This window comes from Tetrao urogallus, assembly GCF_951394365.1.
Source record: "Tetrao urogallus genome assembly, chromosome: 2".
In the NCBI taxonomy this organism is placed as follows: domain Eukaryota; kingdom Metazoa; phylum Chordata; class Aves; order Galliformes; family Phasianidae; genus Tetrao; species Tetrao urogallus.
In genome coordinates, this window is record NC_136814.1 from 63,797,035 (window position 1) to 63,820,806 (window position 23,772).

A 23,772-nucleotide genomic window follows, 5' to 3' on the forward strand; every position below is an offset into this window, starting at 1 on the left:
TGAGAGGCAGCAGAAAGCGTTAAGGAGGGGGCAGTTCCCGGACGGGAGGGCGCAGCGGTCCCAGCCGTACCCACCGCCTCAGCCGCCATGCGGTGCAAGGGCAGCGCGCCACGCATGCGCTAGAGGGCTGCGCTGAGGGGCGGGGAGAGCGGCGAGCCCCGCTCCCTCCCGCCGGTGGGCCGTACCACTGTGCGGGGGTGTGTGTGGAGCGTGTTTCGTCTGGCAATCCGCTCACTAGGCCTCTCCGGTGTCTCCTATCCGGAGTGAGTGTGAGGAAAAGCGATACAGCACGGGACTAAGCGAACAAGAGACTATGTTTAGCCGCAGGCGCGTTGTCCGCTACTTCCTCCCGCCACCTCCCCCGCTTATGGCGGGTTGGGCGCGGCCCGCTCCCCCAGCTCTCCCCGAGGCCCGGCTTCGCGAGTTCCCGCTCTCTCGCGCCCGCCCCCTCCCTCCTCCTGCCCCCTCCCTCCTCCCTCGGTGCCGGCTCGGTCTCGCCTCGGCCTCCCGTTCCCTCCTCCCCCTGCCCCGACTCGTCCCCGGCGCGACGGCCCTATGGCGTACAGTCAGGGTGGCGGCAAGAAGAAAGTCTGCTACTACTACGACGGTGAGCGGGGTTCGGGGCGCGCGTGAGGGGAGAGCGCCGTTACCGCCGCACGGCGCGGCCTCTTCGCCATTGCGGCCGCCCCCTGCCCCGCGTAGGCGTGGGGTCCCGGTCGCCATCCACCTGCGGCCCTACTGGGCCCCGCCACGGGGCCGGCGGGACAGAAGAAGGAGAGCAGCGGAGGGGGACGGGGCGGGAGCTGCGGGGCCCGAGAGATCCCCGCGCTGAGCGCTGGGTTTATTGTTACCCTCCCCCCCTCCGCCCCCCTCTCCGAGAGAAAAATGAAAAAGGAGAAAAGTTGGGACACTCCCCTTCATCCGCTAAACGTGAAGGCGCTGCCGAGTCTGACTCCTCCCCTACAAAAAAAAAAAAAAAAAAAAAGTTTAAAAAAAAAAAAAAAAAAGCCGAGACAGTGAGTGTGGGTTCGGCACCTGGATGTTCGTGCGGCCCGGGCCTCGTCTGGGTTACAGCGGGGAAGCGCGGGTCTCCCAGGCCAGCCAGCAGCGGCGGGGCGCGGCGTGCCGGGGTGCCCAGCACCGAGTGCTGAAAGACGAGTTGCTCGCTGGCCTGCCGACTTTGCACGCTCGTGTGCGTGATGGAGCCGCCTGGCAGCTTCGGAAAGTACGCACGCCTTGCATTTAGGTTCCGATATCTGCAGCAGCTTGTTCGTGGTTTGCTCTTGCTGCTGCAGAGGGAACTTTTCCTTATGTTCTGTTGAGTTTGCATTTGTTTTACTTTGCTTTTACTTTTTTTTTTTTTTTTCCTTTTTGTACAAACTCGGTGGTCAGAGTACTTAAAAGATTCCATTTCTAGAATTGTCTCCCCTTTTAACCGTTTCTTGAAATCGGTGTATCAGGCTCTTGTGAGACCGAGGCTGTTTTACCCCAACGCTTTGTAGGTCTCACCATTTTGGGAACGAAGAGCAATCACAAAACCCACGAAGATATCCAAAGTGGCTGTTGCTGTAGCAAAGCTGCTATTCTTGGGAAATAGTAGAAATGGGGCCTGCCTTGGGCTTGCACTACACCGATGGAAGCAGAGTGTGGTTGCCGCCCCCTTCTCTTTGTTGCTGGCTCTGGTTCTTTGTTCAGCCTAAAGGGGAAGGGAGGCCCCTGTTAGGGATAGTTTTGGTGAGACTGGGATCTTACTTTTTCTGGGCAAGAGGAATCAATTTCTGCCGTGTTGAGGGGAATGCAGAAGCAATAGGTTAGAAGCATTCTGTTTGCAAATGTTTGCATCTTTAGGTTTGGATTTTTTTTCATTGTGTGGTGTTTTTTTGTTTTTTAAGAGCCAGGTGGTTGTCATTTGCTAGGCATAAATATCTTCAATTTTGCTATGATTCCTGGACTTGGTACTAGTTACTGTCAGCTCTATAAACAACCCAAAATCTGTACTGAGGGAAGAGGTGGGAGAAAGTGGGGAAGGGAGAAGTTTTGTGAAAGCAGGATAATGATGACTTGCAAACAGCTGGAGCTAATAATCTTGCTTAAATCAGTAGCCTACAACTATATGCAACTAACAGAGTATCTGTTATGACCTGCTTTCCCTGTAAAAGAAATAAGACGTTGGAATGTTTTGGCTATCCTTTTTAATTTTTATTGTCGAACAGTTATTTTACACTTCTTTTGAAAGCGGAGTTGTTAGAAGAGCTTTTAGAGTTAATACCTGTGGTAAACGCTTCCAGTGCTAATTTGTGGTTCATCTGATAATTTTTACTATTTTGTAACATCTTATACCAGCAAAATCTTGAATTAAACTGGGGGGAGTACTTGAAGCCTTAAATAACACCAAACCAAAAAGTGCAAAGAGGCACAGTGTTTCTAAGGGTATTGCAACTGAAAAAAAAAAAAACGACATTTTTTTGCCATATTTATCCTTCCACAAAGGCTTTCACTCGGTGTCCTTGAGAGTATGTGCCAAAAAGTGTTGAAAAGCATTAGAAGTGTATGTGCGTGTTCTTTGAGGTGCAGTAGACTCCTACATATTCTTTGTGGTAATCAGTATGGTTATCATCTCAAGTCTCTTTTTCATATTAGCCTGTCACTTACCAAGTCTTGATTAGTGTGTTGCTATTAACATGTATCAATAATTATCAGTACCCACAACCAATAAACTTGTGGTAGATAGGAGCTTGATTTCATTTTTCTACAGTTTATTGTTAGAAAGCGTTAGCTATGTCCACTTTGCAGTTTGTGGCCTGGGTGTCTCAGTGACCTATTTCAAAACAGATATGCATTGAACACAGCAACGAGGACAGGACCCAGATGGTCTCTCCAGCTCTGTATCCTGTACAGCAGAACACAGTTGTAAGGAATCATGCAGCAGCTAACATGGTTGTAGCTGGTGATTGTATTTATTCTATGCCAGTGCAGTAACAGGATTGTTTAGATTGCATTGCTTGCACAATTTAATGTGTATTTCCAAAAGGCTTTACCTTCATGAGAAGTTCCAGGGATCTGCATAAGAATGTGGGTGGTTCCACCCATAGAGGTGAGACTAAACTTGTATTAATAGTGCATCATATTAGTATATTCAGATGCTGTTTAAGTATGTTAGTACTTCCAGATGAACTTGTGTATCTGCAGACTTTAACTGAAGAGTGTTTCACAGAAGCAATGCTTTGAACTGTGGCTTCTAGAACTGCAGTGGTGCCCAACCTATGCTGAAGGTTCAAAGGCACAACCTTCCCTGCTTAATTTTAAAAACCTGCTTGTTTTTAAGGACAAGAGGATTAAAAAAACAAACAAACCCTGAAGTCTACAGATGTAGGAGTTTAAAGTCTATTTAAATATCTTTGTTGGACTTATCAAGCACCAGTGATTGTTTTCTAGATTTGTCTTTGCATGATTTTGTCTATTCATGTTGCAGAAGCCAATCCAAATGTAAGTACCACTAGTAAGATTATTTTTTTTCATGTGGTTTCTATTGTAGTGGTTGTGTTTGTGTACTTACAGTGCTTACAAAATATCTTGTGATTTCATGCTAGCTATGCTTAAAATGAGCAGAGGTATGATCTGTGTGCATAAAAAGTTTTATATGTCATTAGAGGATAAAACAATGTCCAAATGTTACATATTGCATCCTCCTCCATTCTGCTTAGACCTTTTGTAATTAGTTGATTTACTTGTCTAGTTTCTCTAAAACTCTTGGAGAAGATGTTCTTAGCATACTTCTCTGGCCTTAGCTGCTTTTCACAGCCTGCTGCGAATCTCTCAAATGTAACTGAAGTTCCTTTCAAGCATGTAGCCTCTTGTATCTGTCTGTGATAGAATACTGAACATCTGCAGGCCTTTCTGAAGCCTCTGATAGAGAGGTGTGTCACATTCAGCAAAGGAATCACGTGGATTTGTCTTCATTTGATGAATTGACAGGCTGTTAGTGTATTAGCATATTTGAACCCAGGGCATGGCAGTATGTGTAACAAGTTAATTTTCAGGTAGGTTTTCTGGTCATTTGTTGGTATTGCTGTGTGTATCATGTGATAACCTGTTCAGGCCCATAAGCTGGTGCTTACATTATACTGACATTTGGTTTGTCTTTCTTCCAAAAATGTTGAGTTCTTAACTGACATTAGGTTGTTGCCTCTTGTTACCAGCCATTTAGCTGATAATGTTATTGGTATAAAATGGTCTTTGAAGCTTTTCTGTGAACAAAATAATAGATTTCCCTACTTTCTGCATATGCTGCTTCACATTTTTTCCCTCTACTTCATGCTTTAGTTATGTTTTCTTTTGCACTTTACATGTGCACCCTCACTGGTGAGTGATTAGAGATTATGCTTATAACACTTAGAACACTTCTGTATGCCTTTTGCTCTGGTATTGACAGCTTTGGCATCAAACACTCTTGTGTAGTCTTCAGTGGTCGTATTTGTACTCAGCTCTACTGTATCCACTTCTCATGTATGCATATATATATATATGCTCTCACCTTTGCTCTTCTCTCTCTGAGTACTCCAGTAAGGCTGTAGTGTTCAAAAAAACAAAAAACAAACCAAGGAAGAGAGAGAAAGGTTCAGGATGCATGGAGGAAGTGCTCCTTCATGGGGTGAAGGAGAAGGAGACATTTCTCAGCAGCCTTACTTTGGATGATGTTTCCAAAATGGTGACAACAGGCTAAAAATCAAGATGCTGGTGCCAAAAATGGAACCTCTTGCATACTTCTTCCTTCCGTATCCCTGCCAACATATACATCATAGAAATGCTTTGAAACTTAATGGGCTTTTTGTCCACGTGTTTCAATATTTTTTCATGAGAGTAATGCCAAAACCCTTTTTGTGTTGATGATGCAAGACTTGAAAGATGCCAGTAGTATTGCTTGTCACTGAAGTGTATGATATTGAGATCTATTGTTAGTCATTACAGCTGACCTTTAATACAAAAGCATCAATATGCTTCCACTAGCTGTTCACTAGCAGATCTTCTCTCGCTTAAGCTTTCATAAAATTTGCCAGCTTGCTGAATCTTTTAAAGTTCTAGCTTGTATTGAAAACATTAAATATAGCTTTTGACTTTTTAAATATATTTATTGATTGATTTTTACTAATTTTTAAGCATGCTGTTGTGATGGGTGGTATTCAGGTAATATTTGATTTTGAATGTTTAAATGATGCTTTTATCAAAAGATACACCCCAAATATACTCAGGGAGCATGTTAATGCTGTCCTTTCTTTTATGTAAGATAAAATAACAAGTCTTACCTTTTCCATTATATAAATAATTTCTAGTCTGCTTCCTTATACATTAACATTTTGAGTAAAACGTTGGTGATAATGACTGTGTGTTGTGTAATTAAAATTGAAATATACCTTTAAAAAAAAAAAAAGTAAAAACTCATTGCATCACAAACGCATTTGGGGGTGAAATTTTCTCAAAAGCACCATGTTATTTAAAGGTATTATTATGGAATTATTGTCTTCAGAACTTCAAAAGTCTTAAGCTCTTGTTAGCTTGAAGTTTTTTGAACCTATAAGAGTAACTTGGTAGAAACAAGGTGGGGTTAGTAAAAGGTGGTCCTTCTTGTAGTAGTTAGATTCAAAGAGTTCTTGAAGCTCTTTGCTAAAAGCAAATGTAGAACATATTGTTTTGTATGATGTTAGGAGATGTTTTGGTGGGAGGTATAGGGATGCTGTCCTCTTTTTTTAATACCTTTTGTTCTTGGCCTGCCTATGAAAACAGTACAGGGTTGCAGTATCAGCTGGAGTCTATATCTTATTAACTGATGTGCTAGTTACCATTTACTTACCAAAGTTAGGAATGAGTAAAATTTTTTGAAGTTCTTAAACAATAGTGTTCTTCCCATTGATATGAGTTGATGAGGAGAAAGATGCTGAACAGTTCTTTCCATTATGGCTGCTCCAGAAATAATAGCTTGTATTTTATTATGTTAATTGTATATTCATCATATCATATTCATATCACATTCATATCATATGTATTATCACAATAACAGAGATGGATGTTGGTAGAAGAGGTTAAACATTTCCGCCAGTATTCAGTGAGGTGCTGTTGCCACCAGGCAGATGGCAGCAGAGGGGCAGTCTGACAGAATGGTGTCTGACATGGCAGTACAGTGTGACATGGAAGCAGAGGTGTGTCATTGAATTCCTTCATGAGGAAAAAATGGCACCCATTGACATTCATTGATGTTTGCTGAGCATTTATGGGCACCAAACAGTAGCTGTGAGCACAGCAAGATGGCAGGTGATGTGTTTCAACAGTGGCACCACTGACATGAAAGAAAGACAAGCTGCATTCAGTCATGTACAGCTGTCACACCATGAAATGAAGAGCATCTGAATCAGCTCATCTGTACAATTTGGCTTATGGTGGTGACTGTGTTTGAAAAAGTGTTTTGTAGCTGAGAGCTTGCTCTATCAAGTAGTGTTGTTGTGCTCTTTGTACCTGTTCTATTTTAGGTGGAAATAGGAGGTGTTACTTTAGGAGCAACCTACATAGATACCTTTCTGTTACAATACATTAGGCCATATCTGTTTTATGAAGTGTCCTTATTTACCCTATTACTTCAAAAGCTAAAAGTCGGATTTTTAGAATCCTTTAATTTCTAATTCTTTATTAAATTCTAATTTAATTTCTAATCTTACTATAGTGCTTGCTCTTCTTGGTACTTGGTGATGCTATTAGAGGCTGATGTTTTCCCTTCCTGGTGACCTAGAGCTCATGTTAAAGAAGTAAAACTACAGCTGCTTTGTAGCAGTGCTACTTCTTACCCTTCTCTACTAAAATATGTAAAATTATGTTTTGAAAACAATGTTATTTCTTTTCCAGTAGGCTGGAAACATTTATTGAAAAATTATTGACAAACGTGAAAGAAAAGTGAAAGTTTTCAAGAAGAAGGTAAAATCAGTAATACTACCAAGGAATTTCCTCAGAAGAAGAGCTATTGCAAATAACTAACAATGTGAAAGCCCTTGACAACTGAATATACCTATTAGGCTTGTCCGTGTCTCCCAAAACATGTGAAACATAAGTTCTGTTCAGAATGGTTTGTTTCTTGGGAATGTCTGCATTTGGGGCAGAGAGAGGTGTGTTCTCGTGCTGTCCAGGCAAGAGGAAAACTTACTGGCTGGTAACAGTAGCCGTTCTTTCTTCCTGGAAAGAAGTGATCTATAGTAACCATGTATCAAGTCACTATCCAATTTGACAAGAGAAGGGTTCACCTGGGTTACAAGACTGTTAATCTACTGTGGATTGGATCCCTAGCAGCAGGTGGCTTGGAAATGTTTTGTATGTGATTACAGAAGCGGGTTTGAAGCTAACTTCTGGAGTGTAACTTTTAGGATTAGCTATGAAGGGCAGGGCAAGGAAGTATCTACTTAAAATCAGCTCTTAGAAAATGGTAGGTTTACTATAGCCTCTGTTGTGGTATAATGTCACTGACAGTGGTGGTTTCTGCTCCCTTCGTAATTCCAATTTTGTTTCCTGTTATTCTGTTTTCCAGTTCCTTCCCATTGTTTTGTTAATTCATGACTTGAAACCACTCTAGGCATTTTTGCTCCCCCACTACTGTTGGCTTGTAGTAAAGGTCCTAGTTCTGGTCTTTTTTTGCCATCTGCTTAAGCTTTTATGGGCTGTTTGTTTTCCTTGTGGTCCATTTGAAAGAGTAGTTTGTTCATATCTCTTTTTGGAATCATCATATTTACTTGTCTTTTGGGAGTGATTCTCCTAAGTAGCAACAAAAACTTGTTTTGTAATGTCAATTTGTTTCTGTAATATTGACAGGTGATATTGGAAACTATTACTATGGACAAGGGCATCCAATGAAACCTCATAGGATCCGAATGACACACAACTTGCTCCTAAATTATGGCTTGTACAGAAAAATGGAAATTTACGTGAGTATAAGCAATGGAATGTTGACTGAAATGTGAGTATAAGCAATAGATTGTCCACTGAAGTATTGTAAGTTGGCTTCAAGTATTCTTACACAGATGAACGGGAAAGTGGGAGTAGAAATAGAAAATACTTAGTGTATTCAGTGCTCTCTTACTTAAAATTGAAGTACTGTTTTATAACTAGTAAGGATTGCAGATTGTTGTCCCTTTCTGGAAGGGGTAAGAAGCAACACCAGTAGAGGCTTTGATGGTATTTTTATGATTATGTGGGGGTGAGATTAGTGCAAGTGCATGATGAATTTAGTGGGATTAAACTAGCAGAGTAATCCTTCATGCAAACTTCATGCAAAGCAGCACTAGTAGTAGTTTCACTATTCTCCCTTTGGAGTAGGTTAGATTTCTTTTAAGCTGTGTGCTTTAGTTAATTGTTAACTGGTTTTGCAGCAGTGTTCTAATTATTTCCATAACTTACTCTTGTTATCAGCGACCCCACAAAGCTACTGCTGAGGAAATGACCAAGTACCATAGTGATGAATACATCAAATTTCTCAGATCAATAAGGCCTGACAATATGTCTGAGTACAGCAAGCAGATGCAAAGATGTAAGTGTCAGTATTAGCTAAATTCTGCGTTTGTGTGTGTGCTTGATTGGTTGTGTTATTTAAACCTAAGTATTCAGCAGTGTGATGTTATGAATAGTGATGTTATGAATACTACCTACGTTAATTTTGAGTCTTTCTAATTAAAAGCAGCTGTGTTCAAAGAAATGTTCTTGAAGCTTACTAAAGGACTTGCATGCAGAATGTGTGCTGGATGCAAAATAATATTTTCTGTAGACCAAATGCACTGGGTTAAACTTCAGTTGTGACTGTTTGCAAAACTGTCTTAGAAATACTTTCTAATGCAAAATCTTTCTGAAGAATAAAACATTGCCTTAAAGAAGAATAGAAGTAAACTACTAAATATGTTGAGGGTAAGAAATGGAGCTGACTCTCTTGTTGGAGGGAGAAGGTAAAAATTGCATGTCATTCACTTTTCACATTTTCTATTAAGTAGTTTTTCAGATTTTAGGAGTAACTTCAAGTTACTGTTAAAAATACAGTTTCACACAGCTCTACCAATATATAATATGTGTTTGTAGCTCTTTACAGTGCCTTACTCTCAATGTTTTTTTCCAAGAAGTTGCCCATTTATTAAAACGATGTTAATCAACGCTTGTTCTAAAACAGACAAGTCTAGCTTATTAATGAGACAAAGCTTTCTATAGAAACAAAACAAAACAAAACAAAAAAAAAAAACAGGAAAAAACCAGTTTGGAGTCATTTTAAATGGTAAAAACAATACCAACAGTTGAGTTTGATTAGGAGTTGGGGCAAACTTTATATTTGTTTCAGAGTTCAAAATTAAGCCTGACAGAAAAGGGGAGGAGGGAAAAAGTAGTTGAAATGCTAAATGAATTCTGCATTTTTATGTGCTACCCTTGCCTATACTAATGCTATTGGAATTATGTTTTTGAAAAGTAATGTGTTTCTTGCACAGTTAATGTTGGAGAAGATTGTCCTGTATTTGATGGCCTGTTTGAGTTTTGTCAGCTATCAACTGGAGGTTCTGTTGGTAAGTATAGTTGTTTGCCAGGTATTTTGTAGCTTTATTATGTTTACATTGGGTACATAAACCTTTGATAATATAGAACCTAAAGCAAATACAAGTTTGTTTTGCGTAGGAGCACTGAGATTAACAGTTACTTGATCTACCTCATATTTGACAATTTGTGTGTCAGTATTAGTAACAGATGAGATCTAGGATCAAGTATGAGATTTAATGACTTAAAAATGAGATACTGTTTCCTATAACAAATGTAAAGACCTTCAGAAGTTTCTGACTGCGTTTCCTTTCAATTTTGTGCCTGTCTTTTTACAGCTGGGGCGGTAAAACTGAACAGACAGCAGACAGACATGGCTGTTAATTGGGCTGGAGGACTTCACCATGCCAAGAAGTCAGAGGCATCTGGTTTTTGTTATGTCAATGATATTGTGCTTGCCATCCTTGAATTACTGAAGTAAGTTTTATGATGGAAAAAGATTAAAATTGTTTAAGGTGTCAAACTTTTTAATTTTTTAATGTTTGAAGATAATGGATAGTAATTGTAATTTTTTGTCAGTTTTCGTTGCTGAACTTGTACAATTTCTTGATGACAAGAGCTCCCAACTCTGTCCAATTTGGCTTCAGCAATAAGCCTGAGCTAAAATACAGACGACATGGAAAAAATAGTTATTAGGAGATAGGTTTGAAACACATTCTTGAAGTACTTTTTCCGCACAAAGATATTGAACTTCTAGATCTCACTAATACATGAGCTTGAATGAAGCAGAGGATGACAATAGATTAAAAAAAAAAAAAGAAAACAAATTAGACATTAACTTGGGCAAGAGATGCACCCTTTAAAATATCATCTGCTGTAATTGTAGATGGCAGGTAACAGATTTCGAAAAATTTCTCCTGTTGCTACTCATGGAGACAGAATGGTGGTCAAGATGATCCCTGGCCTGACCCTATTGGGCACTTAAGCCTTAGGTGTTTTGTTCTCGGTCATAGGCCTTTTTGATCTCTCAGTTTGCCCTTGTATATTCCGTCTTTCAAACCGTTGCTAGCAAACAGGAATTTTAAGGAAAATCGTACACTGAGATTTCTTGGGTTGTTACATGAGTTAACCTGGCTGTTAAGAAAACAATGAAGTAACAGCTGTGCTGCTTTGGTTGTAGAATAAAAAATGAAGAGGGGAGTAATGCAGAAGTAATTGCAAAATTACCTTCAAGCAACAGTGCATCAATAAAACTTCAAATCATTAATATCAGTTATAATATCTAATGGGATTCTATCCCTTCTAATAGCATAAGGCTCATTTTTTACAAAAAATATTTTTGGCATTTGACTGCTTGGAGTTGGAGCAACTGAATCTGCTGGTGGCGGGTGGTAGAGGGAAGCAGCGGTAATCAGGAAGTGATTTTAAAAATGGAAGAAGTTGCTAATGGCACAGCTATTTCATATTAAAACATTCATTTTAATATGCATATATTGAGGATACAAGGAGAAGCTGAGCGAGTTCGGGTTCTTCATTTTGCAGAAGAGTATCCTCAGGGGAGACCTTTTAGGGGCTGTCCAGTACCTAAAAGGGGGCTGGAAGAGAATTCTTTATCAGTGAGTATAGTGATAGGACAAGGAGTTACAGGCTTGTGCTAAAATGGTAGATTTAGATTAGATGTTAGAAAGGAATTATTTACTAAGCAGGTGGCAAGGCACTAGAAGAGGTTGCTCAGAGTGGTTGTGAATAGATGGAAGTGTTCAAGGCAGGGATGGGGCTTTAGACAGCCTGATCTGTTGGAAGCTGTCCCTGCCCACGGAGGTTGTAACTAGGTGGTCTCTTCCAGCCAAAATTATTCTATGATTTTATGATCGTGTCTCTGCAGTCTAACAAAAGCAGTATGATTTTTCTGTGGTCCAGCTTTGACTACTGTTTTTTAAATCTTAACTTGTGTGTGAAGGAAGTAACCTTCCAAATAGATATGGGTTATGTCACCATAGGAACTATTCTGTTTGGTATCTTGTTAAGAGAAAAATCTTAGAACACATGAAACTGTGGCTGCTCTGTAATCTATAGCACTGTGAAAAGGTTAGTGTAAATGTCTTCTGATGTTGATAGACTTTATTCTTTGCTGAACAGCACTGGATTTAAGGGATGTTTACTGTTGTTTTCAGTGCTCTTGCCATGAAGCAACTTTCTTTATCCCTCTCAAATAAAATGATCTGAAACTTGCACTATTAAATAACTATTAAGCCATGTCGTGGTTGTATGTTAATGGTAGGTGCAGTACAGTTGGAAACAAGAACATGCTTATATTTTTAGTCTTTGCAGAGGTGAAAAAGGAAAGTTGGTGGAAAATATTAAAATACTGTTTTTTGTGGGCTTATGGAATATGGATTATGGCTGCTCCTGACACTGATTCTTCAAAAATTCTTGAAAAGCAAACACGAGGTGTTTTATTGCAGAATGTTTTGGCAATTACTGAGAAAGACAAAAGTGTACCACAAAAGGGGTAAATTCTAAGGATCTGGACAGCAGAAGATGGTGTGAATAGGATTAAAAGGTGAAATTACTACTGACTTAGGACAGCTCAGTTAAATATTGAATGCGTTGCATAATAAAAATCACTTAAAGATGAGGTTATTTTCACCATTATCCGAACTGTACTGATAATTCTGAGAGTTACGGTAACTTCAGAATTATAAACTTTATCATAATCTGGGATTTCTTTATATTTTTCTGTGGTAGGTGTTGATATCTTATGAACGTAACAGAAGATTGTGATTTCTTGATTTTCTTTCCTAGGTATCACCAAAGAGTGTTGTATATTGATATTGATATCCATCATGGTGATGGTGTTGAAGAAGCATTTTATACCACAGATCGTGTCATGACAGTATCATTCCATAAGTATGGTGAATATTTTCCAGGCACAGGGGACCTAAGGGTAAGACTGAGCATGAAATTTCATTGCAATAAATTCCCTCTTATGCACTTCCTTGTGGACACTACTTCAGTACTGTTATCACAACCATACTCCACAAAAATGTGTATTTTCTCAAAATTTATCATGTTAGTCTGGAGTAATAGTTGCGTTGAGGAACCTTAGGAAGAAATACAGGATAATGGGAAGCAAACTGCTTACTTCTAGATATGTTAAACCATCTCTTTGGCTTCTGGATAAATTGTTTGAGCAGTGTGCTACACCTGTAATTACAGTCTCTGCATTTCAGTTCTGCACGTACAGAGGAAAATAGCTCTTTGGACATCACAGGGCTTCACATCTTAATTCAAACAAAATAAATTTATGCAGTAGTTTAAGTAGTCACAGTGTTTCACATGCAACTGTACTGTGCTAGGTTTGCTTATTAATACAGTTGGTTCATTTTTTATTATTTCATACGTTAATAAGGTACGTTTTGAATTTTAATGCTGCTCACTGCTGAAAAACTTCAGCGTGCTCCACAGATGATTTACTAGCATTACATCTAACTTGAAGAAGGGAACAACAGAGTGTGAAGCGTTATTATTTAAGTTGGTGAATCTCTGGCAAAGCTGAGAGTGACAAATAATTTGCCTGGATCCTAAGATTTTTTTTTTTTTTTTTTTTTTTTTTTTTAAGTAAGTTAAGTCATTCCTTTTGTTAGACTCTATCTCATCAGAGCAGGAAGTTGTTCCACTTTGCAACTTGAAATATGATTTCAGATATTAAGATTAATATATTCTTCACTTGATACTCGCATTCAGCCTCTCCTTATGACAGCACTCCAAGGATAAATCAATTCCTTGTTAACAGCTTTGTTACATTAGTTTCTAAGTGCAGTTATATTAGAAAACTAATGAAAGCTACTAAAAAGCGGATCTACGAAAATGTTGTGTTCAGGAGATATTAATTTTGTTGTTTTTACACTGATTCAAGTGATACAAGTACTTGTGTTTACAGTAATGCTTCTAGAATGTGTATTGCAGTGTGATGTGATGATACCCAGTGGACAAAGCTGTAAATCAAAGCTGAGCATTAAGTCAGTGGGGTGCTAAGTGTGTTCATTTCAATTGTTTTTTGGAGGTGACTGTTGTTATAGTTCTTAAATTTTGTTAAACTGCTTTCTGAGTTGATTTAGGAAATCAGATTTGGTGTCGTTTTTCATGCATGTGATTTAACTCGACTGGCCACAAGGTGGCGGAGGTGCATTAAACAAGAAAATAGTGCAGATCGGGATGTTTATAAGATCGCTTTTGTTGCTGAAATTGGCTAGGTTTTCTTTTCTTTTTTGGAGGATTAGATATCTTTGTCTTAGAAGCAGCACTTCCTGTTGACAGAGGAGTTTGTGGATTCTTCACCTCACCACACCCAGGACAAGGAATTAAAAGATACATGTTTGAAGTAAATAATATTGTATGTTATTGGGATTTTTTCAGCACAATGTCAGTGATGAATAGTACCTTAGGCATTATAACTTGTCCTATGTTGCTAGATAGTATTTTTGAAATGATCATGGTCTATATACCAGCAGACTTAAGCAGGCTTCATTACAGCTAACTGCGTATGTCACCTTCCTGCCAAGGAGAAAAACGCAGCAACTTTTTCTTATCTCTAGAGTTTGCAAAGTTAACTGAGCTAAATAATTAATTTGTTCCGGAAACCATTATTCTATTGCTTGTTTCTGCTCAACTTGATTTTCTTTTGGCTATTTACGTCAACCAAATCTTAATCTTGTGGTCAGTGGACTCTGCTCAGGCTTGTTTTAGTAATTTCTGCTTGGTCTAGTTTGCTGATCAATTTATAGTTATTTGGTGTAGAGACAAATCATGCAAGAATTCAGAATTCTCCGATTGTAGAACCACCAATGTATCTCATTTACAGACAGGTTGCATTCCTCTATTCTAGTTCAGCTATATTCACCTTTTTTTTTTTTTTTTTTTAATTAAAGGGAAATGCATAGATATTTAGCTGTCTGTGTTTTAGAATAAGATGGACTTGATTTCTTTTATATCTGAAAAGCAAGGATCACTTCAGAAAAATTCGCTTCTGAAAAACTAGATGTAATTTTAGATTACTGACATGCTTCAAATCAGAGATGTGTTTAGCAGGGGTTTTCAGTGTTGCTTGCAATGCTGTGAACTCCTATAATCTGCTGGAAGAGGATGTGCTACGCTGGGCCATTGAACAACAATAAAAGGTGGCTACTAAAAAGGGTACGTTGCAGTTCCGTATGCTGTGAAAAATGCATTTTTCAGGAAAGGAAAAATATCCATGACTATTTCAACACCTTCAGTTGATAAGTTTAGTGTTGCTGGGTCATCCTGCTAGGGACTTGGACTTTTTCAAGGGTGTAGGGCCTCTTAGTGCATATTGTTATTTGATGACAGTTTATAGCCAAACTGATTATGTTGTATCTTATTGTCTTCCCCACTGCACCTTGATTAGTGGCAGAGAGCTGCAGTTTGCAAACTGGATCAGTTTCTGTCTTGTTTGGTGCTGAGCTAAAGGGAGAAAATAGGAATGTGTGGCATGTGAGTATCTTTAGGTATTAAGCTGATAATCAATGGAAGAATCCAGAGTTGATTGACTCAACATTTATTTATTATTATTTGTATACAAAGACTTCTAATACATATGTTGTCCAGGAATGCCATTTAGATAGGCTTGTGTAGTTCCTGAATTGTCAACTGATGAAAATGAGAATCATCTGCCTGAGTTTTGTTTAGTTGGTTTTTATTTTGTTTTTCTTAGATTGGGAAGTATTTCTTGAAGGCATCCTGTAACTGGCTTCAATTTCTTTCTCCTTTCTATTCAACAAGTGCACTATCCTATGTTTGGACCAGAGAATACAGTTTTAAACACCCTCTCAAATTAAAATCTTATGTATTGTGCATCTTACCTTGCTCTCAGTTCCCTTTGCTTTTTGCTCAGCAATTTTTGCTGGGCTAAATTGATTGGTTTTATGTCATCTTTTAATCTTACATTTTTTCAATTAAAAAAATCAAACGTACTTCCTGCAAGTGTTGTGTTGGCATACAATTATTACAGTTCAAAGTGGAAAATCAGAATCAAATACAGTATTTTGCCTGTTTTTCCCCTCATGGCATCAACGGTGATTCAAAATAGCTCATTGTAGTCGTATAAATTTTTTTTTCCATGATACTATTGTGTGTTATTAGAAGTATAAGAATGTTTTCCATCTTTACTTATAGGACATTGGTGCTGGGAAAGGCAAATACTATGCTGTCAACTTTCCAATGAGGGATGGTATAGATGATGAATCATATGGACAGATATTCAAACCAGTGAGTGTTTTTCTGAACTCTTTGGTGTTATGTTTTTTTTTCATTTTGTGACTTTGTTTTTGTAATGTGAATTAAAACTGGATGTTTTATATTGATTATAGATTATATCAAAAGTAATGGAGATGTACCAGCCCAGTGCTGTAGTATTACAGTGTGGAGCAGATTCATTGTCTGGTGATAGGTTGGGATGCTTTAATCTTACTGTTAAAGGTAAGTGGAAAAGTGTTTGTGTTTGTTCTCTGTAACTTTTTACTCAAGAGAAACTTCTACCTGTTGTGTGATTTTCCAACAAAATTGCGAGATGAGGATTGGAGTTGGAGAGATTTTGTTCATTACCATGATTAATCACTTCTTTCTTTATTATACAGAAATGACCAAAGGAAACCCAGAAGTTGTCTCTTTCTATCCATCTAAAAAAGTTAAGAACTCCGGTTTTCCATGTTCCTCCTAGCCACTCAACTGATTCCCTTTCTTCTACGTACAGGCTTTTCTGTAGCTTTAAAGCAATGTCCTGGAATGATAGGATGACCACAGTAGTCCTACAGCAACACTTACTGTGATGGGCAACTAACAAAACTAGCGGGTCTCTTAGTAGGACTCCTAAACATCAAACATCTTGTTGGGCATAAAATAGGTATTACTGAAATTAGAATACTGATTGCATTGTTACGTTTATGCTGTTGTTTTTTATGATGAGCTTCGTGGTAGCATTTGCTTTTAATAAACTTCGTAGAATTCAGTGGTTTTTACTATTAATTAGATTTCTACCCAAAAGGATGATTCTTAGAATTGAGATGAGAGGTTAATTTAGCAAACAGCATAGCTTAAATGGTTAACACTAGTATTTATAAAATGTTAAATGTATGTTGAACTGTTTATAAACCTTGAATCCAGTCTATTTGAATCATTGATTTTTTTCTGGGGTTTATTTTTGTGTTTTCTTAATGAGGCAATGAGTGTTTTGTAGGCAACAGTATAGTATCTGTTGGGTCTGCAGTGTTTCAGGGTTCTTTTTTTGATTTGCACCAGGTGGCAAAGCTCCTTCAGTTGCCCATACAGATCAGATTTTTTTTTCATCTTACATATCTTGGAAACCAAGAGAGCTGCTGCCTCCTACAGATGCCTTTCAGTATCTACTTGCTGTATCTACCTGGACTGTGTACTGTCTTGGCACCAGTTCACTCTGTAAGCAAGACTTAGCAACCTTTCATACAGGTTCAAATTTAGAAGTAGAGAGGACCAAGTACTGATTTACTTTTTTTTCCTTCTTCCCACTTTGTGTTTAACTGAGAAATTATCCCTAGATTTGTCACTGTCTTTTGATAGCAAATATCAATGCAAAACACAAAATACTCGTTCTAAGAGCATTTCAGTACTGCAGTGATAAGAGACCATCATGCAAAGTCTCTGAAAACTGGGATGGATAATATTTGGTGTGTTTTACACGCTTCTTACCTGTAAATCTTGACTTGTTGTGAAATTGTGCTTAGTTGTAGAGGGTGACAGTTCTGTTTTACTTGAACCAATTCAATTCTTATCAAATAAGTATTGCTTATAATGAGCCCTAAGTGTATAAGAATATATGCAAATCACATTTTTCTCTTTAATAGGCATTTTGTATATATTGTCAAATATTTTTATTTGTGACAGGTCATGCAAAATGTGTGGAAGTTGTAAAGACTTTCAACTTGCCATTGCTGATGTTAGGAGGAGGTGGATATACTATTCGCAACGTTGCTCGATGCTGGACATATGAAACTGCTGTTGCCTTAGATTGTGAAATTCCTAATGGTAAATATTAATCCACAAACTAATACCTTATCAAGAAATAATCATGGGAATGTCAAAGTGAAAGGATAGTGATGGTAATATTTACCAAGTGCAGTGTGTCAGTTTAGAATGAGATAGAGAAAGCTATCGTTAAGGCTTAGATGGTAACTTTTCAGTAGCTTATACACAAAACAAACTTTAGAGGCTTAGGGCTTGCTTATGCTTTAATCAAAGCTTTAAATTACCAGATTGCTTTTTTAGTATATATTTTATTGTATGTTTGACAGTGTTTTGATTATGACAGCACAGACCTGTGTAAGGTGGGTATTGCAGATACAGTGTTCATGAGAAAAGGTTGAGTATACAAGTGCCCGTTTTGCACAGTAAAACTTAACTATTTCTTCATTATATCTTTGACCTAAAAGTGTAAAAATAGGGGATAATGGCCACCCTCAGCAAGTTTGCCGATGATACGAAGTTGGGAGGATTGGCTGACACGCCTGAAGGCTGTGTTGCCATTCAGCAAGACCTGGATAGGCTGGAGAGCTGGGCAGAAAAAAACCAGATGAGGTTTAACAAAAGCAAGTGTAGAGTCTTGCATCTGGGGAGGAATAATTCCATGCACCAGTACAGGTTGGGGGATGAGCTGCTGGAGGGGAGCTCTGCGGAAAGGGACCTGGGTGTCCTGGTGGACGACAGGTTGGCCATGAGCCAGCAGTGTGCCCTTGTGGCCAAAAAGGCCAATGGCTTACTGGGGTGCATTAAAAAGAGCGTGTCCAGCAGGTCAAAGGAGGTGATCCTCCCCCTCTACTCTGCCCTGGTAAGACCTCATCTGGAGTACTGCGTCCAGTTCTGGGCTCCCCAGTACAAAAAAGACAGGGATCTCTTGGAAAGAGTCCAGCGGAGGGCCACGAAGATGGTGAAGGGCCTGGAGCATCTCCCCTATGAGGAAAGGCTGAGTGAACTGGGTCTGTTCAGCCTTGAGAAAAGGAGACTGAGAGGGGACCTGATCCAGGTCTATAAATATCTAAGGTGTGGGGGGCAGAATGGCGAGGCCGGACTCTTTTCAGTGGTGAGTGGAGACAGGACAAGGGGAAATGGCCAGAAACTGGAGCATAGGAAGTTCCGCACAAACATGCGCAAGAACTTCTTTACAGTGAGGGTGACGGAGCACTGGAACAGGCTGCCCAGGGAGGTGGTGGAGTCTCCTTCTCTGGAGATGTTCAAGACCTGCCTGGATGCCTACCTGTGCTATCTGGTGTAGGGAACTTGCTTTGGCAGGGGGGTTGGACTCGATGATCTCTGGAGGTCCCTTCCAACCCCTACAGTTCTGTGATTCTGTGACATCATCTCTTCCATTTGTCTCAATTTCGGCTATGCAAACTCTTTAAACTTCTAAAGCAAAAAGAGCAATAGTTAGCTTCTTTTAAATACTTGATTAGTGGAGTCATTTACCTGAGGAATATCTCCATATATCCTGCACTCCCTGTAATTCTGGCCAAGTATATTTCTGGACGTACTTTGAAAGCTTTTCTATGAAGTTGGTGCTTGAACTGTCTTGTTGCATCAGCCATTGGCTGATTGGTTGGACTGCGGTTTTACTGATAACATTTTGATATACATAGGTCACTCCAAAAGTAATCTCTCTTACTGCTGTGGAAACTACAGTGGATACAAAAAGAACAATAATACTATTTGATACAGCAAACTTTTGGCTACAAAACACTATTTTTCAACACAGTCACTATGAGCTTTGCATTTTTACCAGTGATGAGTAAGAGCCTGAATACCACACTTAAATGTGAGCATCAGCAGAGGTGACCCACTGTCTGTGTCACTGCTGCTGAAACACGCTACCCACCACCTACTTCACTTTGCTCGCATCTGTTGTTTGGTCTCCATAAATGCTCAGCAAGCATCAGTGAATGTCAGCTATTTTTTCTGCATGGAGAAATTCACTTCCATACCTTTGTTTCATCTGTACTTCCATGTCAGATGCCATTCTGTCAGACTGCCCCTCTGCTGTCGTCTGTCACATGGCAACAAAATATAACAGAATGTTGGTGGGAAGGTTCAACCTCTACTATGCTACCATTAGCATCTGCCTCTGATGTCATGAATCAACATCATAAAGCAGGAAACATTACTTTTGGGGCAGCCTTTGTACCCATCATGTGTTTTACTAGAGGAATATTCTGACTGGCACACATAAGGTAACTTGGAAGTAGCTATAAATAATCATCAGTGAATCATGCCTCATCTCCAGAATTAGCATTTTTAATGATTAGGTTTGTTACTTATGCACTGTGTCAGCATGTGTTCTAGCGTGATTAAAGTAGAACTTTATTCTTTTTGTATTGTTTTGTGCAGAGAAAAAGATGTTTAACTTAACGTGTTGAGTAATTTAGAGAAAAACACTGAAAGATTTGTACTTTTTGTATTTTGTGTACATTTTGTAATTAAAATGATTGAAATCACCATTGGGTCACAATTGTCTTTTCTGTTCTGTTTTATAGAATTACCATACAATGATTACTTTGAGTATTTTGGACCAGACTTCAAGCTCCATATTAGTCCATCAAATATGACTAATCAGAATACACCAGAATATATGGAAAAGATCAAGTAAGTAGTGCTTACCTTATTTGCCAAGTATGTGTGTGAGTTGTTTCTCCAGAGGTTTAATTTTTACACAAGTTTCCCTATTACACACCGAAAAAGTACTGAATAGAAATGACGTATTTTCTCTTTATTAGAAGATGAACTTTTAATTAAGAAGTCTGTGCCTACAGTGGTTTCTATGCTTATGAAGTCCTGTCTACTTAAATATGAAAGCTTAAGACTCAATTTAGATTTTTTTCACTTCTTCCAGCAATTAAAGAGAGAACTGTTTTATTTGGCTTGCTATTTTGATTTTGAAAGAAGTTTATCCTGTCAGGAAAGAAGCTGTGGTGTGCACTGATTATTAGGCTTCCAAATTCTCAACTCCCTTGTCTAAACACGAATTGATTGTCATTCTTTGTAGCTGTCAGCCTTAAAAAATAAAAATAAATCATGTGGGTAGACATCAAAAACCGTGGAAAGATAGCAACATGCCTGCAAGCAATTGAGACTGTAGTTTGACAAGTCCACAAGAGTTGTGAGGTACTGTTGACAAGCTATAGAGATAGTGTTCTTAGGCTTTGCTGCTTCTTAGTTCAGTTTTTGCCTACCCGCATCATGAAGGTTTGTTTGCAAACTAATGCCGTGCTTCAGAAATGGAATAATACTTAAGAATAATCAAATCTGTACTCATCTAATAAGAGATAATTGATTAACCTGAAGTACTCATTGTTTACATTGGTTTGTTCCTAATTTGGATTTAGAAGAAGGTCATGTGATAGAAACAGAAAAAGAGACTGTAAGGATCTCATACAACCTCAGTTGCCATTCACACTTTGAATTGTTCAGAGGGGTACTGAGACAATTGTCATAAATGCTGATGCTTGTAACCTGCCAACACTTCTCTCCACTCAAACTTCTTTGGATCAATAATTTTGAGTCTCAGGTATTTGTCCTTGTTCCTGCATGTGGCCCTATGGAGTGCGGGATCTGTCGCATCAGTTGGCTTGGACAAGAATGTCTGTCTATTCTCTCTTAAATAGTTAGTAAGCAATTTCATCCAAACAGATCGCTTTTGATCCCGATCTCGTTGCTGCACACAGCATGGAAGTATTCATGCTTTAAGTGTCTTTTTTGACATGCTTTTTTCAGAGACTAGTTTATTATCCAGCCTGATACTCTTGTCTATTAAATAGAGTAATGCTGTCACCAGGGTCACCAAGTGGGAAGGACACCTACTGACCTAGCAGAGAACTGAAGATTGAAGTTAGCTAACGGTATATGCTTAAAATTTAAAAGAACGTGATAGCAAAATAGGCTGTGAATACTAGTGATCTGCTGGGGATGGAAAGCTTTCTGAAAACTTTCTTAAAGATAAGCAGGTTAACTTTGGGTGCAGAATTTGCAGAATTCAATACAAAATCCAAGGAAATGCTACTTCTGCAGAGTAGTAACTTTATATTACTTACAGGCAACGCTTATTTGAAAACTTGCGCATGTTACCTCATGCACCTGGTGTACAGATGCAGGCCATCCCTGAAGATGCTGTTCATGAAGATAGTGGAGATGAGGATGGAGAAGATCCAGACAAACGCATTTCAAGTAAGAAGCACTATAAAGTCCAAGTAGAGTCATCCTAGTTTCAACTATTCAGAACCTCAGTCTTAGAATGTGATACTGGATGATTGGCAATTGGAGAAGTCATTTTCCAAGTTAAAAGCTTTTGCCGTAGTTCTACCAGTCCTGTGGTTATTAAAATGGCGTCTGTGCCCAAATATTAATCTGTAAAGGAGTTTTCAAGAAGTGCTCGAGAGTACTTGAGTCTTATGGAGCGAGTTGTTGCAGTTTATTTTAATATACTCCAGAAGCGTTAGATGAAGGACTTAGCTTCTGACTTGCTATTCATAAAAACAGTAATGAAATAAGTGTTTCTGAAAGTAAATTGCCTCTCTGATTCATAGTGTATTTTTACTAGTTCTTAATTTAGTAGTTAGTTCTTAATTTAGTAGTTCTTCTTATGTCTATGTAGTTAGTCTGTATTCTGACCTTTTTGTTTAATTTCATAACTGTCCATCTCAGTTCGAGCATCTGATAAGCGCATTGCCTGTGATGAAGAGTTTTCGGACTCTGAAGATGAAGGGGAAGGCGGACGGCGAAATGTTGCAGATCACAAGAAAGGAGCAAAGAAAGCTAGGATAGAGGAAGACAAAAAAGAGACAGAGGACAAAAAAGCAGGTAGGATTCTATGGTTATTTTATCCTACCTTTTAGAACAACAGGCATCTGTCCTGCTGGAAGAAGGATACATTCTGTGTTAACAGCTATTTTACTATTGAAACAGTGGTTGTTTTTTTTTATCATATCTTAAAAATCTATTTTAAAGTTTAATCAGTTTCACCATTGATTTTTAAGATGCAGCTATTCATCCTGAAATAGTATTTCCATGCAAACTTGAAGGATAGGATCAGTGTTGTTTCTTCCCAGACTTGAAGCTTTAAAAGCCAGGGGTTTATTAGGGTTAAAAAAAAAAATTATCTTTAACTATGTTACTCAAATAGTTTGTTCCTTTTTGCTTTGATGGAGTGAGGCTGCTAGTTTTCTTCTGAGACTGAAGCTTGATAGGTTTCTAGGAATAGTATACTTCAAAGAACTTTTGGACTTTTCTAGTGAAAGTCTGTATCATAAGAGTATGAGACTGAACCCCATAAAGCTTTGGGGAAAATGCAGGTGTTGACTGTTTTGGCCAGTCAAGAGAAACTATGCCTGACTTAATTTGAATCACTTGGCACCATGCCCAGGTAACTCCTGAGGATGGATGCATTTAATACTATATGTCAATAAGCAAGGTTACTTTTTTCTTTCCCTAAAGTTGTTTCTCTTAGCTTCAATTGTATCTATGAAGTATAGCTGTCCCCGATTTTTTTTTTTTTTTTTTTTTCCCTTCTAAAGTTCACTTGCGTCTCTTCATATATTTAAACCAAGTAATTTTTATTTTTAGATGTTAAGGAGGAGGATAAATCTAAGGACAACAGTGGTGAAAAGGCAGACACCAAAGGGTAAGCAATTAATTAATGTCTTACTGAAGAGCATTTAGTAACTTAAAAGTATTCTTAAGTATTGATTTCTGTACATATCCCCCATAATACTAAACATTTACAATTTAGAACAATACTAAGTCAACACTGCATTTCTGAAATGGTTAATCTAAAAAAGAAAATCATGCATCTTAACTGTTTATTTTTGTTTTTGTACAGAGCAAAATCAGAACAGCTCAGCAATCCTTGAACAAAAGATAGCCTCACATCAATTGCAGAACATAATGCTAGAGTTGGAGAATACCTAAAGGAAGAAGTTTTCATATTGAGAAAGACTGCTGATTTCATTTTTGTACTATTTGGCATGGACCGTATTTATTTTCAAACGGCTTTGTTCTGGTTTTTGGCAAGTTGTATTGTGAGTTTTCTAATTATGAGGCAGAAATTCTTCACCATGCTTTATGTAATAGTATTTAAAATGGATGTGAGTTATGTTAAATGTCTAAACTGATCTATTAAAGTAATTTGCCTTTCCTGAG

At 38.5% G+C, this 23,772-nt stretch overlaps 1 protein-coding gene across 1 annotated transcript; it reads left to right on the top strand.

The window, feature by feature from the left end:
- Positions 1-555: 555 nt before the first annotated feature.
- HDAC2 (histone deacetylase 2) lies at positions 556-23,483 on the top strand (the record flags this gene model as incomplete). Its single annotated transcript, XM_079532964.1, has 14 exons — positions 556-607; positions 7,846-7,958; positions 8,443-8,560; positions 9,498-9,572; positions 9,879-10,017; positions 12,346-12,487; positions 15,736-15,828; positions 15,930-16,038; positions 17,479-17,619; positions 20,115-20,223; positions 21,671-21,801; positions 22,279-22,434; positions 23,197-23,254; positions 23,453-23,483. The coding sequence occupies 14 exons, from the start codon at positions 556-558 to the stop codon at positions 23,481-23,483; spliced, it is 1,467 nt and encodes a 488-aa protein (XP_079389090.1).
- Positions 23,484-23,772: the final 289 nt, after the last annotated feature.